This window comes from Macaca nemestrina, chromosome 14, assembly GCF_043159975.1.
Source record: "Macaca nemestrina isolate mMacNem1 chromosome 14, mMacNem.hap1, whole genome shotgun sequence".
Lineage (NCBI taxonomy): Eukaryota > Metazoa > Chordata > Mammalia > Primates > Cercopithecidae > Macaca > Macaca nemestrina.
In genome coordinates, this window is record NC_092138.1 from 56,656,727 (window position 1) to 56,677,572 (window position 20,846).

At 37.8% G+C, this 20,846-nt stretch overlaps 1 protein-coding gene across 1 annotated transcript in view; it reads left to right on the forward strand.

Moving 5' to 3' along the window:
* Window positions 1–20,846, forward strand: part of LOC105493860 (intraflagellar transport 74) — a 128,960-nt gene that overhangs the window by 19,325 nt on the left and 88,789 nt on the right. The window contains 7 exon segments of the mRNA XM_011761813.3: window positions 9,245–9,380; window positions 11,308–11,356; window positions 15,158–15,256; window positions 15,388–15,425; window positions 15,428–15,447; window positions 18,314–18,373; window positions 20,391–20,452. Of these exon segments, the coding sequence (XP_011760115.2) occupies window positions 9,245–9,380; window positions 11,308–11,356; window positions 15,158–15,256; window positions 15,388–15,425; window positions 15,428–15,447; window positions 18,314–18,373; window positions 20,391–20,452 (464 nt within the window).

Genomic DNA, 20,846 nt, shown 5'->3' on the forward strand with positions numbered 1-20,846 from the left:
TTTTTTTGTTTGTTTGTTTGTTTCTGAGACAGAGTCTTGCTCTGTCATCGAGGCTCAAGTGCAGTGGTGCAGTCTCGGCTCACTGCAAGCTCCGCCTTCTGGGTTCAAGCCATTCTCCTGCCTCAGCCTCTGGAGTAACTGGGACTATAGGCGCCCACCATCACGCCTGGCTAATTTTTTTTTTTATTTTTAGTAGAGACGGGGTTTCACCATGTTAGCCAGGATGGTCTCGATCTCCTGACCTCGTGATCTGCCCGCCTTGGCCTCCCAAAGTGCTGGGATATCAGGCATGAGCCACCGTGCCTGGCCTTTTTTTTTTCCTTTCTATTTTTGAGAAGAATGTCATTGATATTTTTACAAGGATTGCATTGAATTTGTAGATTAATTTGGATATTCTGGATATTTTGACAATATTGATTCTTCCATTCCATGAACATGGAATATCTTTCTATTTTTTGGTGTTCTTTTCAGTTCCTTGCATCAGTGTTTTATAGTTTTCATTGTAGAGATCTTTCACTTCTTGGGTTAATTCCTATGTGTTTTATTTTATTTGTAGCTATTGTAAATGGGACTACTTTCTTGATATTTTTTCATATTGTTCACTGTTAGTATATAGAAATGCTGTTGATTTTTGTATCCTGCAATTTTTCTGAATTTTACTGAATTTACTATTTATCAGTTCGAATAGTTTTTTTGGTGGAGTCTTCAGATTTTTCCAAATATAAGATCACATCATCTGCACACAGAGTTAATTTGACTTCTTCTTTTCCAGTTTGGATGCCCTTTATTTCTTTTTATTGTCTGATTGCTCTAGCCAAGAATTCCAGTACTATGTTGAATAACAGTGGTGAAAGTGGGCATCCTTGTTGTGTTCTAGATCTTAGAGGAAAGGCTTTCAGTTTTTCCTCATTCCATAGGATATTAACTGTGGATCTGGATCTGTCATATATAGCTTTTATTGTATTTAGATATGTTCCTTGTATACCTGGTTTTTTGAGGATTTTTATCATCAGGAGATGTTAAATGTCATCAAATACTTTTACAATATCAATGGAAGGTTTTTGTCCTTCAGTCCGAGGATATGATATATCACATTGATTGATTTGCATATATTGAACTATCTTTACATACCTATCTTTACAAAGATAGATGTAAACTATCTTTACATACCAGTTGGTCATGACAAATGATCTTTTTAATGTGTTGTTTAATTCAGTTTGCTGGTACTTTGTTGAGGATTTTTGCATCAATGTTCATCAGGGATATTGGCCTCTAGTTTTCTTTTTTCTTCATATGTCTTGTCTGGTTTTTTTTTTTAAATCAGGGTAATACTGGTCCTGTAGAATGAGTTTGAAAGTATTTTCTCATCTTCTATTTTTCAGAATAGTTTCAGTAGGATTGGTATTAGTCCTTTTTTAAATGTTTGGTGGAACTCAGCAGTGAAGCCATCAGGTCCTGAGCTTTTCTTTGCTGGGAGACTTTTTAAAAATTTTTTTGAGACAGAATCTCACTGTCGCCCAAGCTGGAGCACAGTGATGTGATCTCTGCTCACTGCAACCTCCGCCTCCTGGGTTCAAGCTATTCTCCTGCCTCAGCCTCCTGAGTAGCTGGGATTACAGGCGTGCGCCACCACACCCAGCTAATTTTTGTATTTTTAGTAGAGACAGGGTTTCACCATGTTGGTCAGGCTGGTCTTGAACTCCTGACCTCGTGATCCACCCACCTTGGACTCCCAAAGTGCTGGGATTACAGGCGTGAGCCACCACACCCAGCTGGGAGACTTTTTATTATGGCTTGGATCTCATTATTTGTTATTGGTCTGTTCAGGTTTTGGATTTCTTTATGGTTCAGTCTCTGTTGGTTGTATGTGTTTAGTCATTTGTTCATTTCTTCCAGATTTTCCAACTTATTGCATATAGTTGCTCATAGTGGCCTCTAATAATTCTTTGAGTTTCTGTGTTATCAGTTGTAATGTCTTTTTTTTTTTTTCATTTCTGATTATATTTATTTGAGTCTTCCCTCTTTTTTTCATTAGTTAGCCTGGCTAAGAGTTTGTTGATTTTGTTTATCTTTTCAAAACACTGACTTTGTGTTTCATTGATCTTTTATATTTTTTTGTTTCAGTTTCATTTATTTCTACTGTGATCTTTATTAGTTTCTGATATGAATTTTATGTTTGGTTTGCTCATGCTTATCTGATTTTTTAATATGCATTATTAGGTGGTTTATTTTAAGTTTTTCTACTTTTTTAATGTAGGCATTTAAAGGTATAAACTTTCCTCTTAGTACAGCTTTTACCATATCACGTAAGTTTTGGATATGTTGTATTTCCATTGTAATTTGTTTCAAGAGTTTAAACAAATTTCCTTTTTAATCTCTTTGGTCATTCAGGAACATATTTCTATTTGTTGGTATAGTTTTCAAAATTCCTCTTGTTATCAATTTGTAGTTTTATTCCATTATGGTCAGAGAAGATACATATATATTTAGGATTGTTGTATCTCTTGCTGAATTGATTCCTTTATCATTATATAATGATCTTCTTGTTTAGATTTGAAGTCTTTTTAATCTTATGTATGTATAGCTACTCCTGCTTGCTTTTGATAGTGTGAAATACCTTTTCCCACTCTTATTTTTAGCCTATGTGTGTCTTTTAGGACTAGATATGTTTCTCATAGGCAGGATATAGTTGGATTATGTTGTTGTTGCTATTTTAAAATCTTCTGCTAATATGTATCTTTTAATTGAATAATTCAGTTCATTTACATTACATTCACAGTTAATAATGATATATGAAGCTTTCTTCCTGTTATTTTGTTAGTTGTTTTTAAGTTGTATAAATTATTTATTTGTTTCTTTTTCTCTGTCTTTGTATCTTTATGTTTTGATGAAATTCTTTCATGTTGGCATTTGATTATTTTGTCCTCCTCCTTTGTGATTGTTTTATAAGAACTGTGAGTTTAATATTTTTATGTGTTTTTGTGATACTGTATATCCATCTTTAATTTTTATGTTGAAGACCCCTTTGAGCATTTACTGTAGGACTGGCCTAGTGGTGACACATTCCCTCAGTGTTTGCTTGTCTTGCAGATACTTTATTTCTCCTTCATTTATGAATCTTATTCTGTCAGGATATAAAATTTGTGGCTGACTTTTTGTTTTTGTTTTTGTTTTTTTTCTTAGCACTTCGAAAATGACATCCGATTCTCTTTTTTATTTTTTATTTTTTAAATTTCCACTGAAAGGTCTGCTTTTATTCTGATAGGATTGTCTTTATAGGTGACTAGATACTTTTACTAATTTTAAAATTCTTTCCTTCACATTGACTTTAGACATTCTAACAATATGCCTCTCTGTTTTTTGGTTTAAGATAGTTCTAACTTGGTGGGGCGTGCTTACTGTCAATTTTCCTCCAAAGGTTAACTTTTTACTTTCTTCAACCTATACTGCTCTAGCTGCATTTGACTGGATGCATTGAGGCCATCCACAGGTAACTGGGTCTAAAACTTTTGACAGGAAGGCCATGGGCTGCCGGTTGCCTCTGTGCTCTTGGGTAAGCACTCCTAAAGCTAACCCATTATTCACGTTAACAAAAAGGTGAAATGGCTTTTCTAGGGAAGGCAGGGCTAGAACAGGGGCAATGATGAGCATCTCTTTCAGCTCTTTAGTCTGATGGATTTTAGCAGAAGTCCACAAGAGACAGTCAGGCTTCCACTGGGTAAGTTTTTCATATAAAAGTTTACTTTTTAGTGAGTATGAGTCAATCCATAAACGGCAATATCCAATTAATCCTAAAAAATTTTTTAGTTCTTGCTTAGTTTGAGGCAGGGGTAAGGACACAATTCACTCAACCCATTTCGGCCCTATTTTTGCTTACCTGCACTTATTAGTTGGCTTAAATATTTAACTGTATATTGAAGCTTCACTTTTGAGACCCGTAATCCCTCAAACTGTTGGTGGTTAAGAATATGTGTGGAGAAGTCACCCACTTTTTTTTATATCTTCACCAGATATGAGACTATCATCCACATACTGAAGCAGGCATATTTGCTTTGGGACAACAACTTTTCCAATACTCGTTCTAGAATTTGACCAAAGAGGTTAGGGGAGTCTGTAAACCCTTGGAGTAAGACCGTCCATCGATATTGTTGTTTTTGCCCTGAATGGGGATCTTCTCACTCAGAAGCAAATATGTCTCGGCTATCCTCAGCCAAGGGGCATGCCCAGAAGGCATCCTTCAAATCTATTACTCACTGATGATCATAAGGAATTTGACTGAGAACGGTGTAAGGGTTGGGGACAATGGGTTGAGTGGTCTGGACTATCTAGTTAATAGCTCTGAGGTCTTGTACCAATCATTTTGACCTGTCTGATTTCTTGACAGGCAGGATTGGGGTATTATAGGGAGACGTACAGGGTTTAAGGAGTCCATCTTTAATGAGACTCTCAATTACAGGCTTTAACCCTATCCTGCCTTCGAAGGGAGTGGGGTATTGCTTTCTCCTACTATTTCCCCAGGAGTTTTTAGTTTGATGTGTATTGGGGGAACTCAAAGTTTTTCTCGATTCCCTTCTCTTGACCAGATATCAGGATGAATATATTTTTCATCCATGGTGGTGAGTAGATTTAATGAGGTGAGGAATCCCTTAGGGCCAACTTGAAGGCCTATGCCTAATTTTAGCATTAAGTCTTTTTCTAATAGATTAGTTACCACCACAGGGATCAACAAAAATTGAATATGAGTTAATCAATCTTGATATTTGGCTTTTGTATTTTCTAAGATTTTGGCCTTAAATCCTTCTCCTTTTACCCCAGAGACTTAAAGTTCTTCTGAAAAGCCAGCAAGATTAGATGGAGTGAGACAAACAGAGGAGTGAGACACTCCGGAATCGATTAGAAAGGTGATAAGTTCACATTTAGGTCCCACCTCTAAATTTATCAAGAGCTCCTGGTGGGACTCAAAGTAAAAGAGACAGAGCCCCTGACTCCCCTACTCTTCCTTGAAAGTCTTCTTTCAAGACTTTCAAGGTGGAAGGACTTCTTTTTCCCTTTTTAATTTAGGACATTTTCTCTTGAAGTGGCCTGTTCTTCCACATTTGTAACATGTATCTTGTCCTTCCTCCCTTTCAATTCTGGGATTCTTTGACTTTGCTCCCCCACACTCTTTAGAGGGCCTAGGAAATGAAGGCCCACGTCCTCTAATTGGAGGCTTGGTTCCTTTGCACGGGAGTTTGGACGTTTTATAGTTCTTGGCCCCCTGGAAGCCTTGTTTAGAAGTGTATGGGTTTGGAGCCACCAGTTGAAAGGTGGATAGCGTAAGTTTTGCTCTTTGTTTTTGCTTTTCTTTGTCTCTCCTTACATACACTTTTTGAGCTTTCCTAAGAAGTTTACTTAGCGGTCAGTCTTCCCAATTTTCTAATTTTTGTAACTTTTTTGAAATATCTGGTCAATTCTTGGTGACAAAATGGAGCTTAAACATTCCCTGCCCAAGGGGGTCTTCCAAATTTAGGCCTGTATACTGTTTCGTTTGCTCCTTTAGCCTGTCTAAGGATTTTATAGGCCCCTCATCTTTTTTTTGTTGTTGTATATCAAATGCTTTAGAGAGGTTTTGAGTTCGGAGTATTGATTCCCCAATTCCTTTTATTTTCATTTCCCTAGATCTTGCATGTTTTCCTGTTGAGCTGCATTATTATTGTCCCACCTGAGGTCTTGGGTGGGAAATTTTTGGTCCGCAGTAGGGACATTTTGACCAGGAGAGTGTTCACATTTCCAAATTGCCTTAGCAGCCCTACAGTTATGCTGCTTTTCTCCTCCAAAAAGAGGATGCCTCGGATGGACATTAACTTAACCCAGGTATATAACTGAGGTCCTAAGAATTGATCAACTTGATCAGCCACCCCATAAAGGTCATCCAACAGCAACTGAAGCTCTTTTTTCAAACTTCGCACCTCTGAACTGGTCAAGGGAATATTTACAAATCCAATGGCTCCCCCTCCTTGTGGCACCTCTTTTAAGGGGAAGAGAGTTGGGGCTGACTCCTTAGGTGTGGAGGGAAATGGGAAATTAAATTTAGAAATTTACACTGTTCTCTCTCACGTCGAAGTCCTTTCAGGGAGGGGTGCTTAATAGGCTGGAAGGGGACAGGCTCATGGGATGATAATTCCTAAGAGTTAGGGTTATAAGGAGGAGGAATAACATGAGCAGGGGAAGGATCTGGAATGGGACCTGAGGCGGCAGCAGCTGCCTGAGGGGGAGGGTCAGGGGCACTGAGCGGAGGAAGATGATCCAGAGGATCCCATGTGTTGGTGGGTGTGGGTTGTTTAGGAACAGGGACTCTTTCCCTGTTAGAGGAGTTGGTTTCTGGCTTATTACTTCTGGTTTTTAAAGGGTAGAGGAGAACAGGTTCTTGCCTCCAACAAAGAGCATAGTCTGTTTCCTTTTGGGAGACAGGGCTTTTGTCATTAACATGGTCGATTAAGAGCTGACAAATCCACTCTTCACTGGAACCAAATTTTGGCTTGAAAACTGAGGGTTTGAGGATGGGCCCTCGAGTCCAAATAAAACAACAATATTTTATCATTTGCTGCTTTCTTTTATGTTTAGTTCTTTCATTACCTTTCCAATAGTTTAACATAAGTCCCAAGGGACTATCAGGAGGAAATTCATCACTCACTTGGCTCTTTATTTTTCCTTTCTTACTTGAAACATTTCCCATCTCAGAGGTTTGGGATGGTGTCTAACTCAAATAGGCCTTTCCCCGGAGCTTCTGTTGGGGGTGCTCAACCTCTCCTACTAGTGATTTCTCGCCCTCCCTCCTTTCAGAAGCTCACTGAGGCTCTGAGGCTCAGTCCCTCATATTAGAGATTTTCTTGCCTGTCAATTTCCAGAGGCATTGTTAAGGCTCAATCCCTAGTATTAGAAATTTCTTGCCTATCCTTTAGCCCCACCTGTTGGAGGCTCCTTGCACCCTTCTTTCGCTTTGTCTACTCTGGCCGCTTTCCTCTTGGGAAATGGCAGGATCCGCCCTAAGCCATATGAGGCGACCACGGAACTGCAGATAGGACCCACTCAATCCACACAGCAGTAGTGTTAACATCATCTACACACACTTTTAACCTCCAAGATACCCTGACCACCAAGGAAATACTTTGCTGCTCTTGCACCGTTTTTCACGTTGGTCTGTGCACGGAGTTACTTGGTCGCCACGCTGTTGTAAGCCTCTCCTTTCCCCGTTGCTGAGCGCTTGGATTTGTTCATCAGAATGGGTGGATCTCAATCTCCTGTCCCTGAGGCCACTGCAACGGGATGGTAGGACACGTCTTCTCCTGGGTGGGGTGACTGAAGACGCCTTCTTGAAGGAGAATGGGAATCCCAGACAAGCCCCCAGAATTGTTAGAAATAAAATTTGAAGTTGTAAAGAAAGACGAGCACTCAAACAAAGGATTTCTCAGCAAAGCAAATTTACTTCTGCGCAGTAGGGTGCTTCTCGTGGGGCTGGTTGTCACGAGAGCACACTAAAGAAAGGAGAGTAGAAGCTTTTATTACTAATGGTACTCCTGCCCCCGTGTCCATTCCCCATTGGGTGGGATCGGACTGCACAATCTAAACTAGACCCGATTGGCTAAACATTTAAACTTTCTTAGATAAGGTGGGTGTGTGATGGGAGAGAGGGGAGAGGAGGAAGGGGTCATCTACAGAGGACTAGAGAGCCAATCGTTTCTCAAATAAGGAAAGGAATGTGAGCTGGGGCTGTGGCATGCCTGGGCATGTAGGAAAATCAGAAAGAAGGACAAAAGAGAAGAAAGGCAGGAGGTACTTGGAATTAGAGAATAAGTAGCTCAGCAGGCTGTTTGAAGGGAAACCTTGCCATATCTCACATCTTTTATATCTTCTCATGCTTGTATGTATTATATGAACTGACATAAAGGAAGTCTTTTGGCCTTTCCTGAGGTCATATAATGTTATGTTGGATTTTTCATACCTGAAGTAGAGAATCACGTTGAGTAATAATATGAATGCTTGTTTAATAATGTAAGCCCTTTAGTACTTACATGGTCATCTTAGGATGCATTTATATCCATTTGTTTTTACAAGATTAAAGTTTTCTTATTTTTTCCTGATTTTTAAAGGTAATATATACTCATTGTAATAAGGCTGAAAATGCCAAATTATATAAAGGAGAAAATAAAAATCAACTGTAATATAATTATAGATCATCATCATTACTATTTTTTCATATAGTTTTAAAAATTTTTTATTTTTGTCTTTATTCTTTATTTTTTTTTAAAAGACGGTCTCTTTGTGTTCTTCAGGCTGGCGTCGAACTCCTGGGTTTTAAACAATCCTCTCATCTCAGACTACCAAGTAGCTGAGGCTGTTGGTACATGCCACCATGCCCAAACTTCCAGCATTTTTTTTGTTTTAAAAAACTAGAGTTGTGAACTAGGCACAGTGACTCACACCTGTAATCCCAGCTACTTGGAGAGCTGAGGCAGAAGGATCTTTTTAGGCCAGTAGTTCAAGACCAGGCTGAGTAACATAGTGAGCCCTTGTCTCTTAAACAAACAAAAATGGAGTTATAAATACGATCTTGTAAACTGCCTTTTAATTTTTATTTTATTTACTTATTTTGAGACTGAGTCTCACTCTGTTGCCCAAGCTAGAGTGCAGTGGCATGATCTCGGCTCACTGCAGCCTTGACCTCCCAGATTCAAGCGATTCTCATGGCTCAGCCTCTCAAGTAGCTGAGATTACAGACGTGTGCCACCACACCTGGATAACTTTTGTATTTTTAGTAGCAATGGGGTTTTGCCATGTTGGCCAGGCTGGTTTTGAACTCCTGACCTCACGTGATCCACCTGCCTTGGCCTCCCAAAATGCTTGGATTACAGGCGTGAGCCACCACACCCAACTTAAACTGCCCTTTTTATATACTGCAACTTATTTAACCATTTTCTACTGTGGACATTTATCTCCTTTCCAGTTTTGAGGTATTATAAATAATGTCTACATATAGAATTTAAAATTTTCATGAAATGTATTTTTAAATAGTCACAGAATGTTAAATGTTAAAGAAATATGTTAATAAATTGAACAACAGTATTTAATAATTCAGACATTTAAAAAATAAGGAAATTTTTACAAATCAAGTAGAATTTTGGTTTTTAAAAAAATTGTCTTTGCAGTTTTACGAGTACAGTGTTTTCTCCAGTTTACTAAAAATGAAATCTTGTTTGTCATTTAGATGCCACCTGGGACAGCAAGACCAGGTTCTCGTGGTGGTCCCATAGGGACTGGTGGAGTTCTGTCTTCTCAAATCAAAGTTGCCGATCGCCCTGTAACACAACAAGGTTTGACTGGAATGAAAACTGGGATGAAAGGTACCTATTTTAAGATAAGTATCACACTTGGGCCTGTGTTTTGTAAGAAATAAATAATTGTGAACAATTAAAAAATTGTAAAAGTTGAGTAATTTTGAACAGTAAGTATTACAGTGCCATTTTATTAAATTGGGATTATAGCATGTAAGAATTATTACATGCAATTATGACATGTAGTCAGAATTATGGCATATAATTGTTATTCTTTGAATCACAAAATTATTGTGAGGGTTAAACAACAGAATGAATATGAAAATACAGTTTGAATTAGAAAGCTATATACAGATATGAGCTATTTCAGTCTTCATTTTTCTGACATGGAGCTGTAGTACAACTTGAAGAACTTTGAAATAATCTTGGAGAAAAGTTCAAGATTGAAAATTAGATTTTTAGTACTATAAAATACTCTGAAATAGTTTGGATAGTTTCTGTATTAAAATGACACTTAAAATACTTGTGTATTTATGAGAAGTGGATCAAGAAATTTTTTTTCTGATGAGTACTATCTGTTCTAGTACTTATGTAAGGAAATGAGGCTAACACATAGATTTATATTAAATCTCTCATGCTTCTGCATATGTCTTTAGAGAAGCATAATAATACATTATATATTATAGTTTAAAATTTAGAACTGTCGTATATATAAACCAAAATATGGTAAACTCCTTATTTTTTTTTTCTTTTTATCATAGGCAGTGGTCAGTAGCCTGTGGTGAGCTGTTTCAGAGTTTGTTTTCTATATTTTTGACAGATGATTTATCAGGAATGAAGATATGCTGCTAGTACAAAATTAATTATAACATATCATACATGCTACTTTCTATAATATAGTATATCATCCCTTTCAAGAGACTTAAGTTTTTTCATCTACATTCTAATAACATTTAAATCATTAAATATTAAAAATGAATTGATTATTTAGAAATGTTTGCTTAATGATTATCAGTACCATGAAAAAATATTTCAAAATTACATAGTCATTTAATTAGCCTTTTGAAAGTGGATGCACAAAAATATTTATATGTTTAATGTTATTTTAAAACATCAAGGGTAGAAACATATTAAAATTCTGCAGTAAATTTATCAAATGTTTATTTCTGTATTAATTTATCCTTCAGAGCAGAACCAATATAATTTAGGATTGTTAGTTTCTACCAGTATACTTCAAAGCCTTTTATGAGAGAATTCGGAACATTACCACTCCACACAACTATCTACTGTGACTTTCATTCTTACCTCCTCTAGAGCCCCATTTCCCAGCGTAATAAGATATTACCTTTACTTCTCAGCGTAGACCTTATAGTTAATACACCTAGTTTTACCTCTCATACTTTGCAGGGTACTTCATCTCTTACCAGGTTTGAGACATTTAACCAAGAATACTTTCTTAGTTCTACTGAAATGTAAGACCATTATTACAAAAGTCTCTGAGACAAATGATAAAAAATAATAGTCACTTTCTCCTACTGAGGAATGTCTGCAATGTCCAGTATGACAGCCAGTAGTCAGAAATTTAAATTAGTTCCCCAGTAGCACCAGCCAAATTTTAAGTGCTCTGCAGTCTCGCTGTCCATTTTATTGGACAGTTTTAATTTAGAATATTTCTGTCACTGCAGAAAGTTACTTTGGACAGCTCTGTTCTAGATTCCCTTAGACTCAATTTTCATTCCATTGGCCTGTTCTGTAGAGTCTACTGTCTTAACAGCCCCACCTCTAGTCCCATCTTCGTAGTTTTAATTGAAGCTGCCTTTATGTCATGATTCTAAGATACTAATTCTCTTTTCAGATTCAGTGATTCTTCTTGATTCATTGGAGCATTCATGAAGACTGTCTTGAGAATTGTGGAGTGTAATTCTGATTGTGCTTTGGATTTGCTATTTTGGTGGCATTTCAAACTGAACACTAACACTTAAAACATTTTTTTTAGGTCCCCAGAGGCAAATTTTAGACAAATCTTATTATCTTGGGCTTCTTAGGTATGTTAAACATGTCTTTTCATCCATATGTTTTACTCGAAATATTGTGTACCTTCTGTCAAAATAGAGTATGTAACTTTAATATGAAGTTTTAGCTATGGACTTGTTAGGATTTATTAGGTGTCTATTGATTTCTAATAATTATTTGGTATTCTAGCAATTTCTGGTTAATTTGGCTAGGCTGTAAAATAAATGTGATAGTATAATTAGCCTGAGATTTATAATTTTATGAATTTGCATGTATACATGAGCTATATTTTCTCTCAGTTTGTTTGTGCTGCTATAATAAAATACCTGAGATTGGGTAACTAACAGGAATTTATTTCTTACCGTGTTGGAGACGTGGAAGTCCAAGAGCAAGGTACCAGCAGCTTCAATGTTTGGTGGGCATCTGCTTCTCAAAGATGGTGCCATCAAGGTGTCCTCATGGCAGAAGAGTGGAAGGGCAAAAGATACCTAGCTAGTTTCCTTCAACCCTTTTATAAGGCACTGATCCCATCCATGAGGGCAGAGCTGTCATGGCCTGATTTCAACTTCCTAAAGTCCCTACCTCTTAATACTATTGCATTAGAGATTAAATTTTGATATGAATTTCAGAGAGACACAAACATTCAAACCATAGCATACTTATTTTGTTTTGTTTATATTTTAGAGACAGAGCCCCACTCTGTTGCCCAGGCTGGAGTGCAGTGGCATGATCACAGCTCACTGCAACCTTGAACTCCTGGGTTCAAGTGATCCTCCTGCCTTGGCTTCCCTAAGTGCTGGGATTATAGGCATGAACTACCACCACACCTGGCCTCATAGTTTTTTTTTTTTTTTTTTTTTTTTTGAGACAGAGTCTTGCTCTGTGACTCAGACTGGAATGCAGTGGCATGATCTTGGCTCACTGCAACCTCTGTCTCCTGGGTTTAAGCAATTCTCCTGCCTCAGCTTCCCGAGTAGCTGCAGTTACAGGCGTGTGCGACCACACCCACCTAATTTTTGTGTGTGTTTTTAGTAGAGGTGGTGTTTCACCATGTCAGCCAGGCTGGTCTCGGACTCCTGACCTCAAATGATCCACCCATCTTGTCCTTCTGAAGTGCTGGGATTACAGGCATGAGCCACTGTGCCTGACCCCTTGTAGCATTTTTAAAGTTCACTTTTTTCATCTGATGATATCCAAGAGTAATTTTTTTTTCTTTTTCTTTTTCTTTTTTTTTTTGAGACGGAGTCTCACTCTGTCACCCAGACTGGAGTGCAGTGGTGTGATCTCCGCTCACTGCAACCTCTGCCTTCCAGGTTTAAGCTATTCTCCTGCTTCAGCCTCCTGAGTAGCTGAGACTACAGGCATGCACCACCATGCCCGGCTAACTTTTGTATTTTTTAGTAGAGATGGGGTTTCACCATATTGGCCAGGCTGGTCTTGAACTCCTGACCTCAGGTGATCCACCTGCCTCGGCCTCCCAAAGAGCTGAAATTATAGGCATGAGCCACCGCGCCTGGCCAAAAATAATCTTTTATGTTTTTTTCAGTAATTAATCTGAAATGTGTTACTCATATCATTAAAATGTTACCAACTATAAGAAAGGAAAAATGTGTATACTTATTTATGTTACGTTAATCAGTGCAGAGTCTTATGTAAGTATATATTTGGTCAGTTGCTACGAATATGGCCTAATTTTAATTAATTCGTAAGCTTTTTTTTTTTTTTTTTTGAGATGGAGTTTTGCTTTTGTCACCAGGCTGGAGTGCAATGATGGGATCTCACCTCACTGCAACTTCTGCCCCCTGGATTCAAGTGATTCTCCTGCCTCAGCCTCGTGCCTGTAATCTGCGAGTAGCTGGGATTACAGGTGCCTGCCACCACACTTGGCTAATTTTTTTTTTTTTTGAGACAGAGTTTTGCTCTTGTTGCCCAGGCTGGAGTGCAATGGCATGATCTCTGGTCACCGCAACCTCTGCCTCCGGGGTTTAAGTGATTCTCCTGCCTCAGCCTCCTGAGTAGCTGGCATTACAGGTGTGCGCCACCATGCCCAGCTAATTTTGTATTTTTAGTAGAGATGGGGTTTCTCCATGTTGGTCAGGCTGGTCTCGAACTCCCAGCCTCAGGTGATCCGCCCACCTCGGCTGCCCAGAGTGCTGGGATTACAGGCATGAGCACTGCACCTGGCCTAATTTTTGTGTTTTTAGTAGAGATGGGTGTTTCACCATTTTGGCCAGGCTAGTCTTGAACTCCTGACCTCGGGTAATCCACCTGCCTATGCCTTGCTTTTTTTTTTTTTTTTTTCTTGAGATGGAGTCTCGCTCTGTCGCCCAGGCTGGAGTGCAGTGGCACGATCTTGGCTCATTCTCCTGCCTCAGGCTCCCAAGTAGCTGGGACTACAGGCGCCGGCCACCACACCCGAGCCTGGCCACCTACACCTTTCAAAGTTCTGGGATTACAGGTGTGAGCCGCCGCACTCGGCCTCATAAACTTTTGTTATATGTCTCTGGGTATGTCTCTGGGGATGCATCTCTAAATCAATGACTTTTTCTTAATCTTACTATTTTTCCAGTTACTTGTTCTACTGTCCTATCTCCATCTTCCCGTTTTACCTTATTTTCTTCTTGGCATATTATTTGTATCTTCTTTCTCTTTTATTTCTCTTTTGTTTAATCCGTCCTCCCATCATGCTCTGAAAGCCCTGTTTTCTTTTATTTCTCAGTACCTGGATCCTTTTGAGTCTCAAACTCCTAGAAGGCAATAAAGAAAAGTATGGTTTTTCCCCATCTGTTCTCAAAGCTAAGAGAAGTAAGAAAGATAGTAAGGCCATCAGTTGTTTAGTATCTCTGATATTCAGCCACTTTTTAATCAAAGGAAGGAAAGGAAATATAGTTATTCCTAATGATTGCATTGCCTTTCTCCCCCAGGATTTGTGCCTCCACATCAAAGAATAGTTCTAGCTATTTGTGTAATTGGCTGTAGAGCAGTGGTTCTCAACTGGTGGTGATTTTGCCCCCAGGGAACATTTGGCAATTTCTATACATGTTTCTGATTGTCACGAATGAGGCTGGAGGAAGTGCTACTGATGTTCAGATCCAGGATGCTGGTAAACATCGTACAGTGTACAAGATTGCTCTCAACACAAAGTACTAATCACCGACCCAGAATGTCATTAGTGCTACCGTTGATAAACTGTGCTCTAGAGTGTAGCAGCAGCTGTGATGATGACAGTTAAGCACCTACATCTGCCTATGGCATGTACTAGTTTGACCAGGCTTTCATTCTGGTTCTATTTCATCTTTCTTAATGAATCTATGTCAGTTTCTCATCAGTTGAGTAGAATAGGATGGGATATACCTCATTCTTTTGTTTTTTTTTTTTGAGACAGAGTCTCGCTCTGTCTTCCAGGCTGGAGTGCAGTGGCACGATCTCGGCTCACTGCAGTCTCCACCTCCCAGGTTTAAGCTATTCTCCTGCCTCAGCCTCCCTAGTGGCTGGGACTACAGGCATGTGCCACCACACTCAGCTAAATTTTGTATTTTGAGTAGAGATGGGGTTTCACCATGTTGGCCAGGCTTGTCTCGAACTCCTGACCTCAAGTGATCCGCCTACCTTGGCCTCCCAAAGTGCTGGGATTACAGGCGTGAGCCACCACACCCAGCTGGGATATACCTCATTCTTAATGAAATAAGCCACCTAAACTTTTGGTATTCTTTTAGTGAATTTTACAAAACTATTTACATTATTGTTACATATTACTGAAAAGTTTAAATTTTGCTTACCTAGAGTTTTCTGGATTGAAAGTATTGCCGACCTTTTTATTTCTTTTCTAATAGAAGTAAAATAAGTGAACTTACAACAGAAGTTAATAAACTTCAGAAGGAAATAGAAATGTACAATCAAGAGAATTCAGTATATTTGTCGTATGAAAAGAGGTGAGTAATAAGTATGTAGTATTCATTCAGTGTTTTGTACTTAAACAATACTAAATTTGTAGCTGTCCATACTGTTTGTAATGTTCATTTTCTTATGTATATATTTATGAATATTTATTTTATGCTTGCAGGGCTGAGACTTTAGCTGTTGAAATAAAAGAGTTTCAAGGACACTAGCAGACTACAACATGGTATTTTTTCTTTTCTAAGAGAATTTACTGTTAATATTTTCATTAGTTTTTACTACTGCTTTAAAAATACATTAGTAGGCAAAGGGCATGCACAGATACTTTTTGAAAGAAGATAAACATACAGCCAACAAGCATATGAAAAGAAGCTCATCATCACTGATCATTAGGGAAATGCAGATCAAAAGAGTAATGAGATACCGTCTCATGCCAGTCAGAATGGCTATGACCAAAAAGTCAAAAATAACACATGCTGATGAAGTTGCAGAGAAAAGGGAATGCTTATAAACTGTTGGTGAGAGTGTAAATTAGTTCAACCACTGTGAAAACAGTGTGGCAATTCCTCAAAAAGCTGAAAAGTTAAACTTTTATTGAGTGTTGTCATCTTGAAAATTTTAAAATTTAATTATTTAACATACAGATTGCCACCATCTCTATGTTTTACTTGAAATATTGTGTACATTCTGTCAAAATAGAGTATATAACATAAATATAGTTCTACCAAAGGTGCTTCTACCTGTGGACTTTCAGAAGAAACAGTCCCTCTGGCAGTATTGATAACTGCTCAATCCTTGGGTAATATTGGCCCCATGGAAATTTCTAGTGTCAGAATTTTCTTTTTTCTAACTTTTTAGTTGCTTTAGCAGCAGCGGTGTCTGCATTTAATGAAAAAGACAAATTTTTATCTCACTTATTAAGAAATAGTGTTACAAGAAATAAACATTCTATCATAATGGTTAGGATAAGTTATGATATACCTACTTGATATTGTTACCTTGTGCTTATCAAAAAATTTTGCTGATTGTAGTATAACTTTTTATTTTTGTTTTTGTTGTTATTATTAGTGGTGGTGATGGGTTTCGTTTGTTTTTTGTTTTGTTTTGTTTTTTGGGCTTTTTTTTTGAGACAGTCTTGCTTTGTCGCCTGAGCTGGAATGCAGTGGCTCAATCATGGCTCGCTGCAGCCTAGACTCTCTGAGCTCAATTGATTCTCCCACCTCAGCCTCCCAAACAGCTGGGACTGCAGGCACATGCCAACACACCAGGCTAATTTTTTTGTATTTTTTATTGAGATGAGGTTTGGCCATGTTGCCCATACTCGTCTCAAACTCCTGGGCTCAAGTGATCTATCTGCCTGCCTTGGTCTCCCAGAGTGTTGGGATTACAGGCTTAAGTCATTGTACCTGGACTATTTTTATTTTTTAATTTTTTTAGAGATAGGGTCTTGCTCTGTTGCCCTGGCTGAAGTGCAGTAGCATGATTGTAGTTCACTGCAGCCTCGAACTCCTGGGCACAAGTGATCTTCCTGCATCAGCCTCCCAAGTAGCTGGGACTACAGGTGCATGCCACCATGCCTGGCTAATTTTTATATTTTTTGGAGAGATGGGGTCTTGCTATGTTGCTCAGGATGATCTCGAACTGCTGGGCTCAAGTGACCCTCCTGCTTCAGCTTCCCAAAGTGCTGGGATTATAAGCATGAGCCATTGAACCCAGCCCTCTTGTAATTCTTAAATTTGCTGGACTATACAATTCATCACAGACATTTTGTGGAGCCCATTATTCAGTGGGATTTTCTTTAGTAAATGATGTTCTGTTTTAAATATGAGAAAAATAGTTGCTTTTCTTTTGTTGTTTTTTTTTTTTGAGACGGAGTCTCGGTCTGTTGCTCAGGCTGGAGTGCAGTGGTGTGATCTCAGTTCACTGTAACCTCCGCCTCCTGGGTTCAAATGGTTCTCCTGCCTCAGCCTCCCAAGTAGCTGGGATTACAGGCACGCTCCTGAGTAGCTGGGATTACAGGCGCCTGGCTAATTTTTGTATTTTTAGTAGAGATGGGGTTTCACCGTGTTGGCCAGGCTGGTCTCAAACTCCTGACCTCGTGATCTGCCCCCCTTGGCCTCCCAAAGTGCTGGGATTACAGGCGTGAGCCACCATGCCGGGCCGAGAAAAATCGTTTTTATAAGGTATGAAATTACATTAGATGAAAGGGAGTTTTAGTTATGCTGGAACAAATTAGACATATTCATATAGAAATACTACTGTGTAAAATATGCTATTTATAGATTTAATGAGCTAATATCTGATACAGAGCAGTTAGCTGGGTATCTGACATATAGTTAGCACTCAATAAATGCTAGGTCTTATTAGCACTTATAAGTAAAAAATGTGATATACATTATACCCAAATAGTTTGTTTTTAGTAGACCTTCTGTTCACATTCTGGCTGTATCACTTCCTAATTTTGTTTTTCTGTAAAATGTGTACAATCATATCTACTTCACAGAGTAACTGTAAAAATTAAGTGAGTTAATATATATGGAATAGTGTTTGACACTAGGTAAATACCCTATGTTGGCAACTGATATCCTTGCCTAATTTTTTGAAGTAGGCTTACTACTGTTCTATCTGTGCAAGCCCTGTTGATTTTTTAAAAATTATTAGATGATAAAGAATATCTTTTTACATTTTTGCTAGTGTAAATTTGTAAATCTGCTAACACTCCTCTCTCCTTGGGGGCATTGGCAGGGGAAGAGAGAGTGATAGATCTTTCCAAAACTTTTGTCTTTTCCAGACCCTTATTTATAAGCTCAGCCATCTTTTCAGAGCAGGCAAAGGGGTCTACAAGGTATAATTTGCAGGAAGAGTAGTTTGTTACTGCTCATTTATCCATGTTAAAAATGTAGTTTGTTTATTGGCAAGGTACATAATACATGCTTACTTAGCTCAATATTTATCTTAGAACATATTTAAAAGTATTAATACTTAAGTTACTACTCATTATTTGTAAGACTGAATACCTGTATTATTAATTATAGAGAACATGTGTAAAGACTAACAGAATGGTGTTTGTTTGTTTGTATTTTTGTTTTTAGTTGGTAGATAAACTTAATACCAACACTGAAATGGAAGAAGTAATGAATGATTACAATATGGTAAGAAAATTTATAAATATAAGCAAATTGATCTGTGTAAGTCATATCCTACAAAGCAAAACATTTATATCTAGAAAAAGTTTGATAAAACCTTAAGTGCTATAGAGATGAATATTACTCTAATTGTAAATATCGCTATTATGTATTCATTGAGCTCCCTTAGTTGCTCTTTTAAATTTTCTTGCTATTAGTTGGCTTTCCTAAGTGGATTTTTCTTTTTTTTTTCTTTGAGACAGAGTCTCAGTCTGTCGCCCAGGCTGGAGTGCAGTGGCATGATCTTGGCTCACTGCAAGCTCCGCCTCCCAGGTTCATGCCATTCTCCTACCTTAGCCTCCCAAGTAGCTGGGACTACATGCGCCTGCCACCACACCCGGCTAATTTTGGTATTTTTAGTAGAGATGGAGTTTCACCGTGTTAGCCAGGATGGTCTCGGTCTCCTGACCTCATGATCCACCCGCCTTGGCCTCCCAAATTGCTGGGATTACAGGCATGAGAAACCGCGCCCGGCCCCTAAGTGGATGTGTAGTGACTCTCTACTGTGTTTGAACTGGTGTCACATGCAACATTAGTTAGGGAGTGCCATCTGCATTTCCTTATATATATTAGTTTATAGTATTTCTGGCTTAGTTTATGCACAAATGTTGATTAATACTCAGTGTGACAAATGATAACTTTACATAGTTTTTGTCACCAGTGGATAAAAATGAATAGATATGAATCCAGACATAATATTAATTTTTGATTGGTAAATGAGAATTTGTATTTAACATGGACATATCACTGGGGACTCCAAAAAGGGGGATGGTAGGAGGGCAATAAGGGTGGAAAAATTACCTAGCAGGTACAGTGTTCATTATTTGGGTGATGGGTTCACTAGAAGCCCAAACCTTACCGTTATATAATATATCCATGTAACAAATCTGCACATGTACCCCTGAATCTAAAATAAAACAAAAACAAATTTGTGTTCAGTGTTCTTAGATTACTTGGTAGAAAACAATAAAATATGTTGATAGCTAGCTTATTTTGAATATAAGCATTTGGATGAAAATAACATACAATTTATGATTTATATGATTTGTAATTTATTTACGTGAATAAAGACTATTCTATGAAGACATAGGATTTATAAAATGACTCTTCTAAATTTGGGGTTCTAAAACTATGGTAATTTAGTTACTTTTACCTTTAGAACACAGGAGAATTCTCTAATTAAGAATTGTATTTCAGCTGGGTGTGGTGGCTCATGCCTGTAATCCCAGCACTTTGGGAGGTAGAGGCAGGAGGATCACTAGGTCCGAAGTTCGAGACCAGCCTGGCCAACATAGTGAAACCTCGTCTTTACTAAAAATACAAAAATTAGCCGGGTGTGGTGACGCGTGCCTGTAATCCCAGCTACTCAGGAGGCTGAGGCAGGAGACCCACTTGAACCCGGGAGGTGGAGGTTGTAGTGTGCTGAGATCATGCCACTGCATTCCAGCTTGGGTGACAGAGCAAGATTCCATCTCAAAAAAAAAAAAAAAAAAAAAAAGAATTTCAATGCCAGATATAAAAGTTAAAAACCTTATGTGTTTTGTTGGTTGTTTGGGATGGGGGATCCATTTTCTAGGCTGGGTATGCACAGGTAGTTAATTAGCTATACTCAGATCCTGAATGGTTCAGGAATAAAACTTGTGGTGGTTCTAAATTTAACATATTACTAATCAAATATTTATTGAACATTCAATACATGCTTTAAATGCTGTTTACATAAATTGAATTCACGTTGAATTTGACAGACCACTGAAGTACAATGAATATTTTTGGTATGAGATTACAATGCTTCTTAAGACTTTTTAAAAATCTGGTATTATTTGTTAAATGAGACAATAACTATTTTTTTTTCTTAAACTTTGTAATGTGGCACTGGGATGATTATAATAATTTCTCATTTAGTTCGTAACCAAAATAACCTACGAAGAAAAAATTTGATTTAGTATTTATTTATTACTAACTTATGTGTTAACTATTTATCCAGCTTAAAGCTCAAAATGATCGAGAAACACAAAGTATGGATGTCATATTTACTGAAAGACAAGCGTAAGTATAGCTAATTTAAAAATCAGATTCATAAGTGAGCTTTATTAGGTAGTTTAAATTGTGATTCAGTTATTTCCTTGTAAATTTTTCTAACTATTTCCCTGTTGCCTTTTTCATTTAAAAATATTTACAACACAAATTTTGTTGCTTATGCATCTGTAATCTTCATATACCATTAAATAGCTAAATTCTGTATAAAGAATATTACTAAATAACTTACCTAAATAGGATTTATGCTGCTAGGAGCTGAAAACTTATGATGGATAAGAACGTCTTTATATCTACTATTTTTAGTTTTAACCTAGGCTTTTAACTAATTTGAATTGCGGTGTGTCAGCCCCAATCTACTGAAAGACACATTGTTCATTAGGAAGCTATTTACATTATTTCTTTA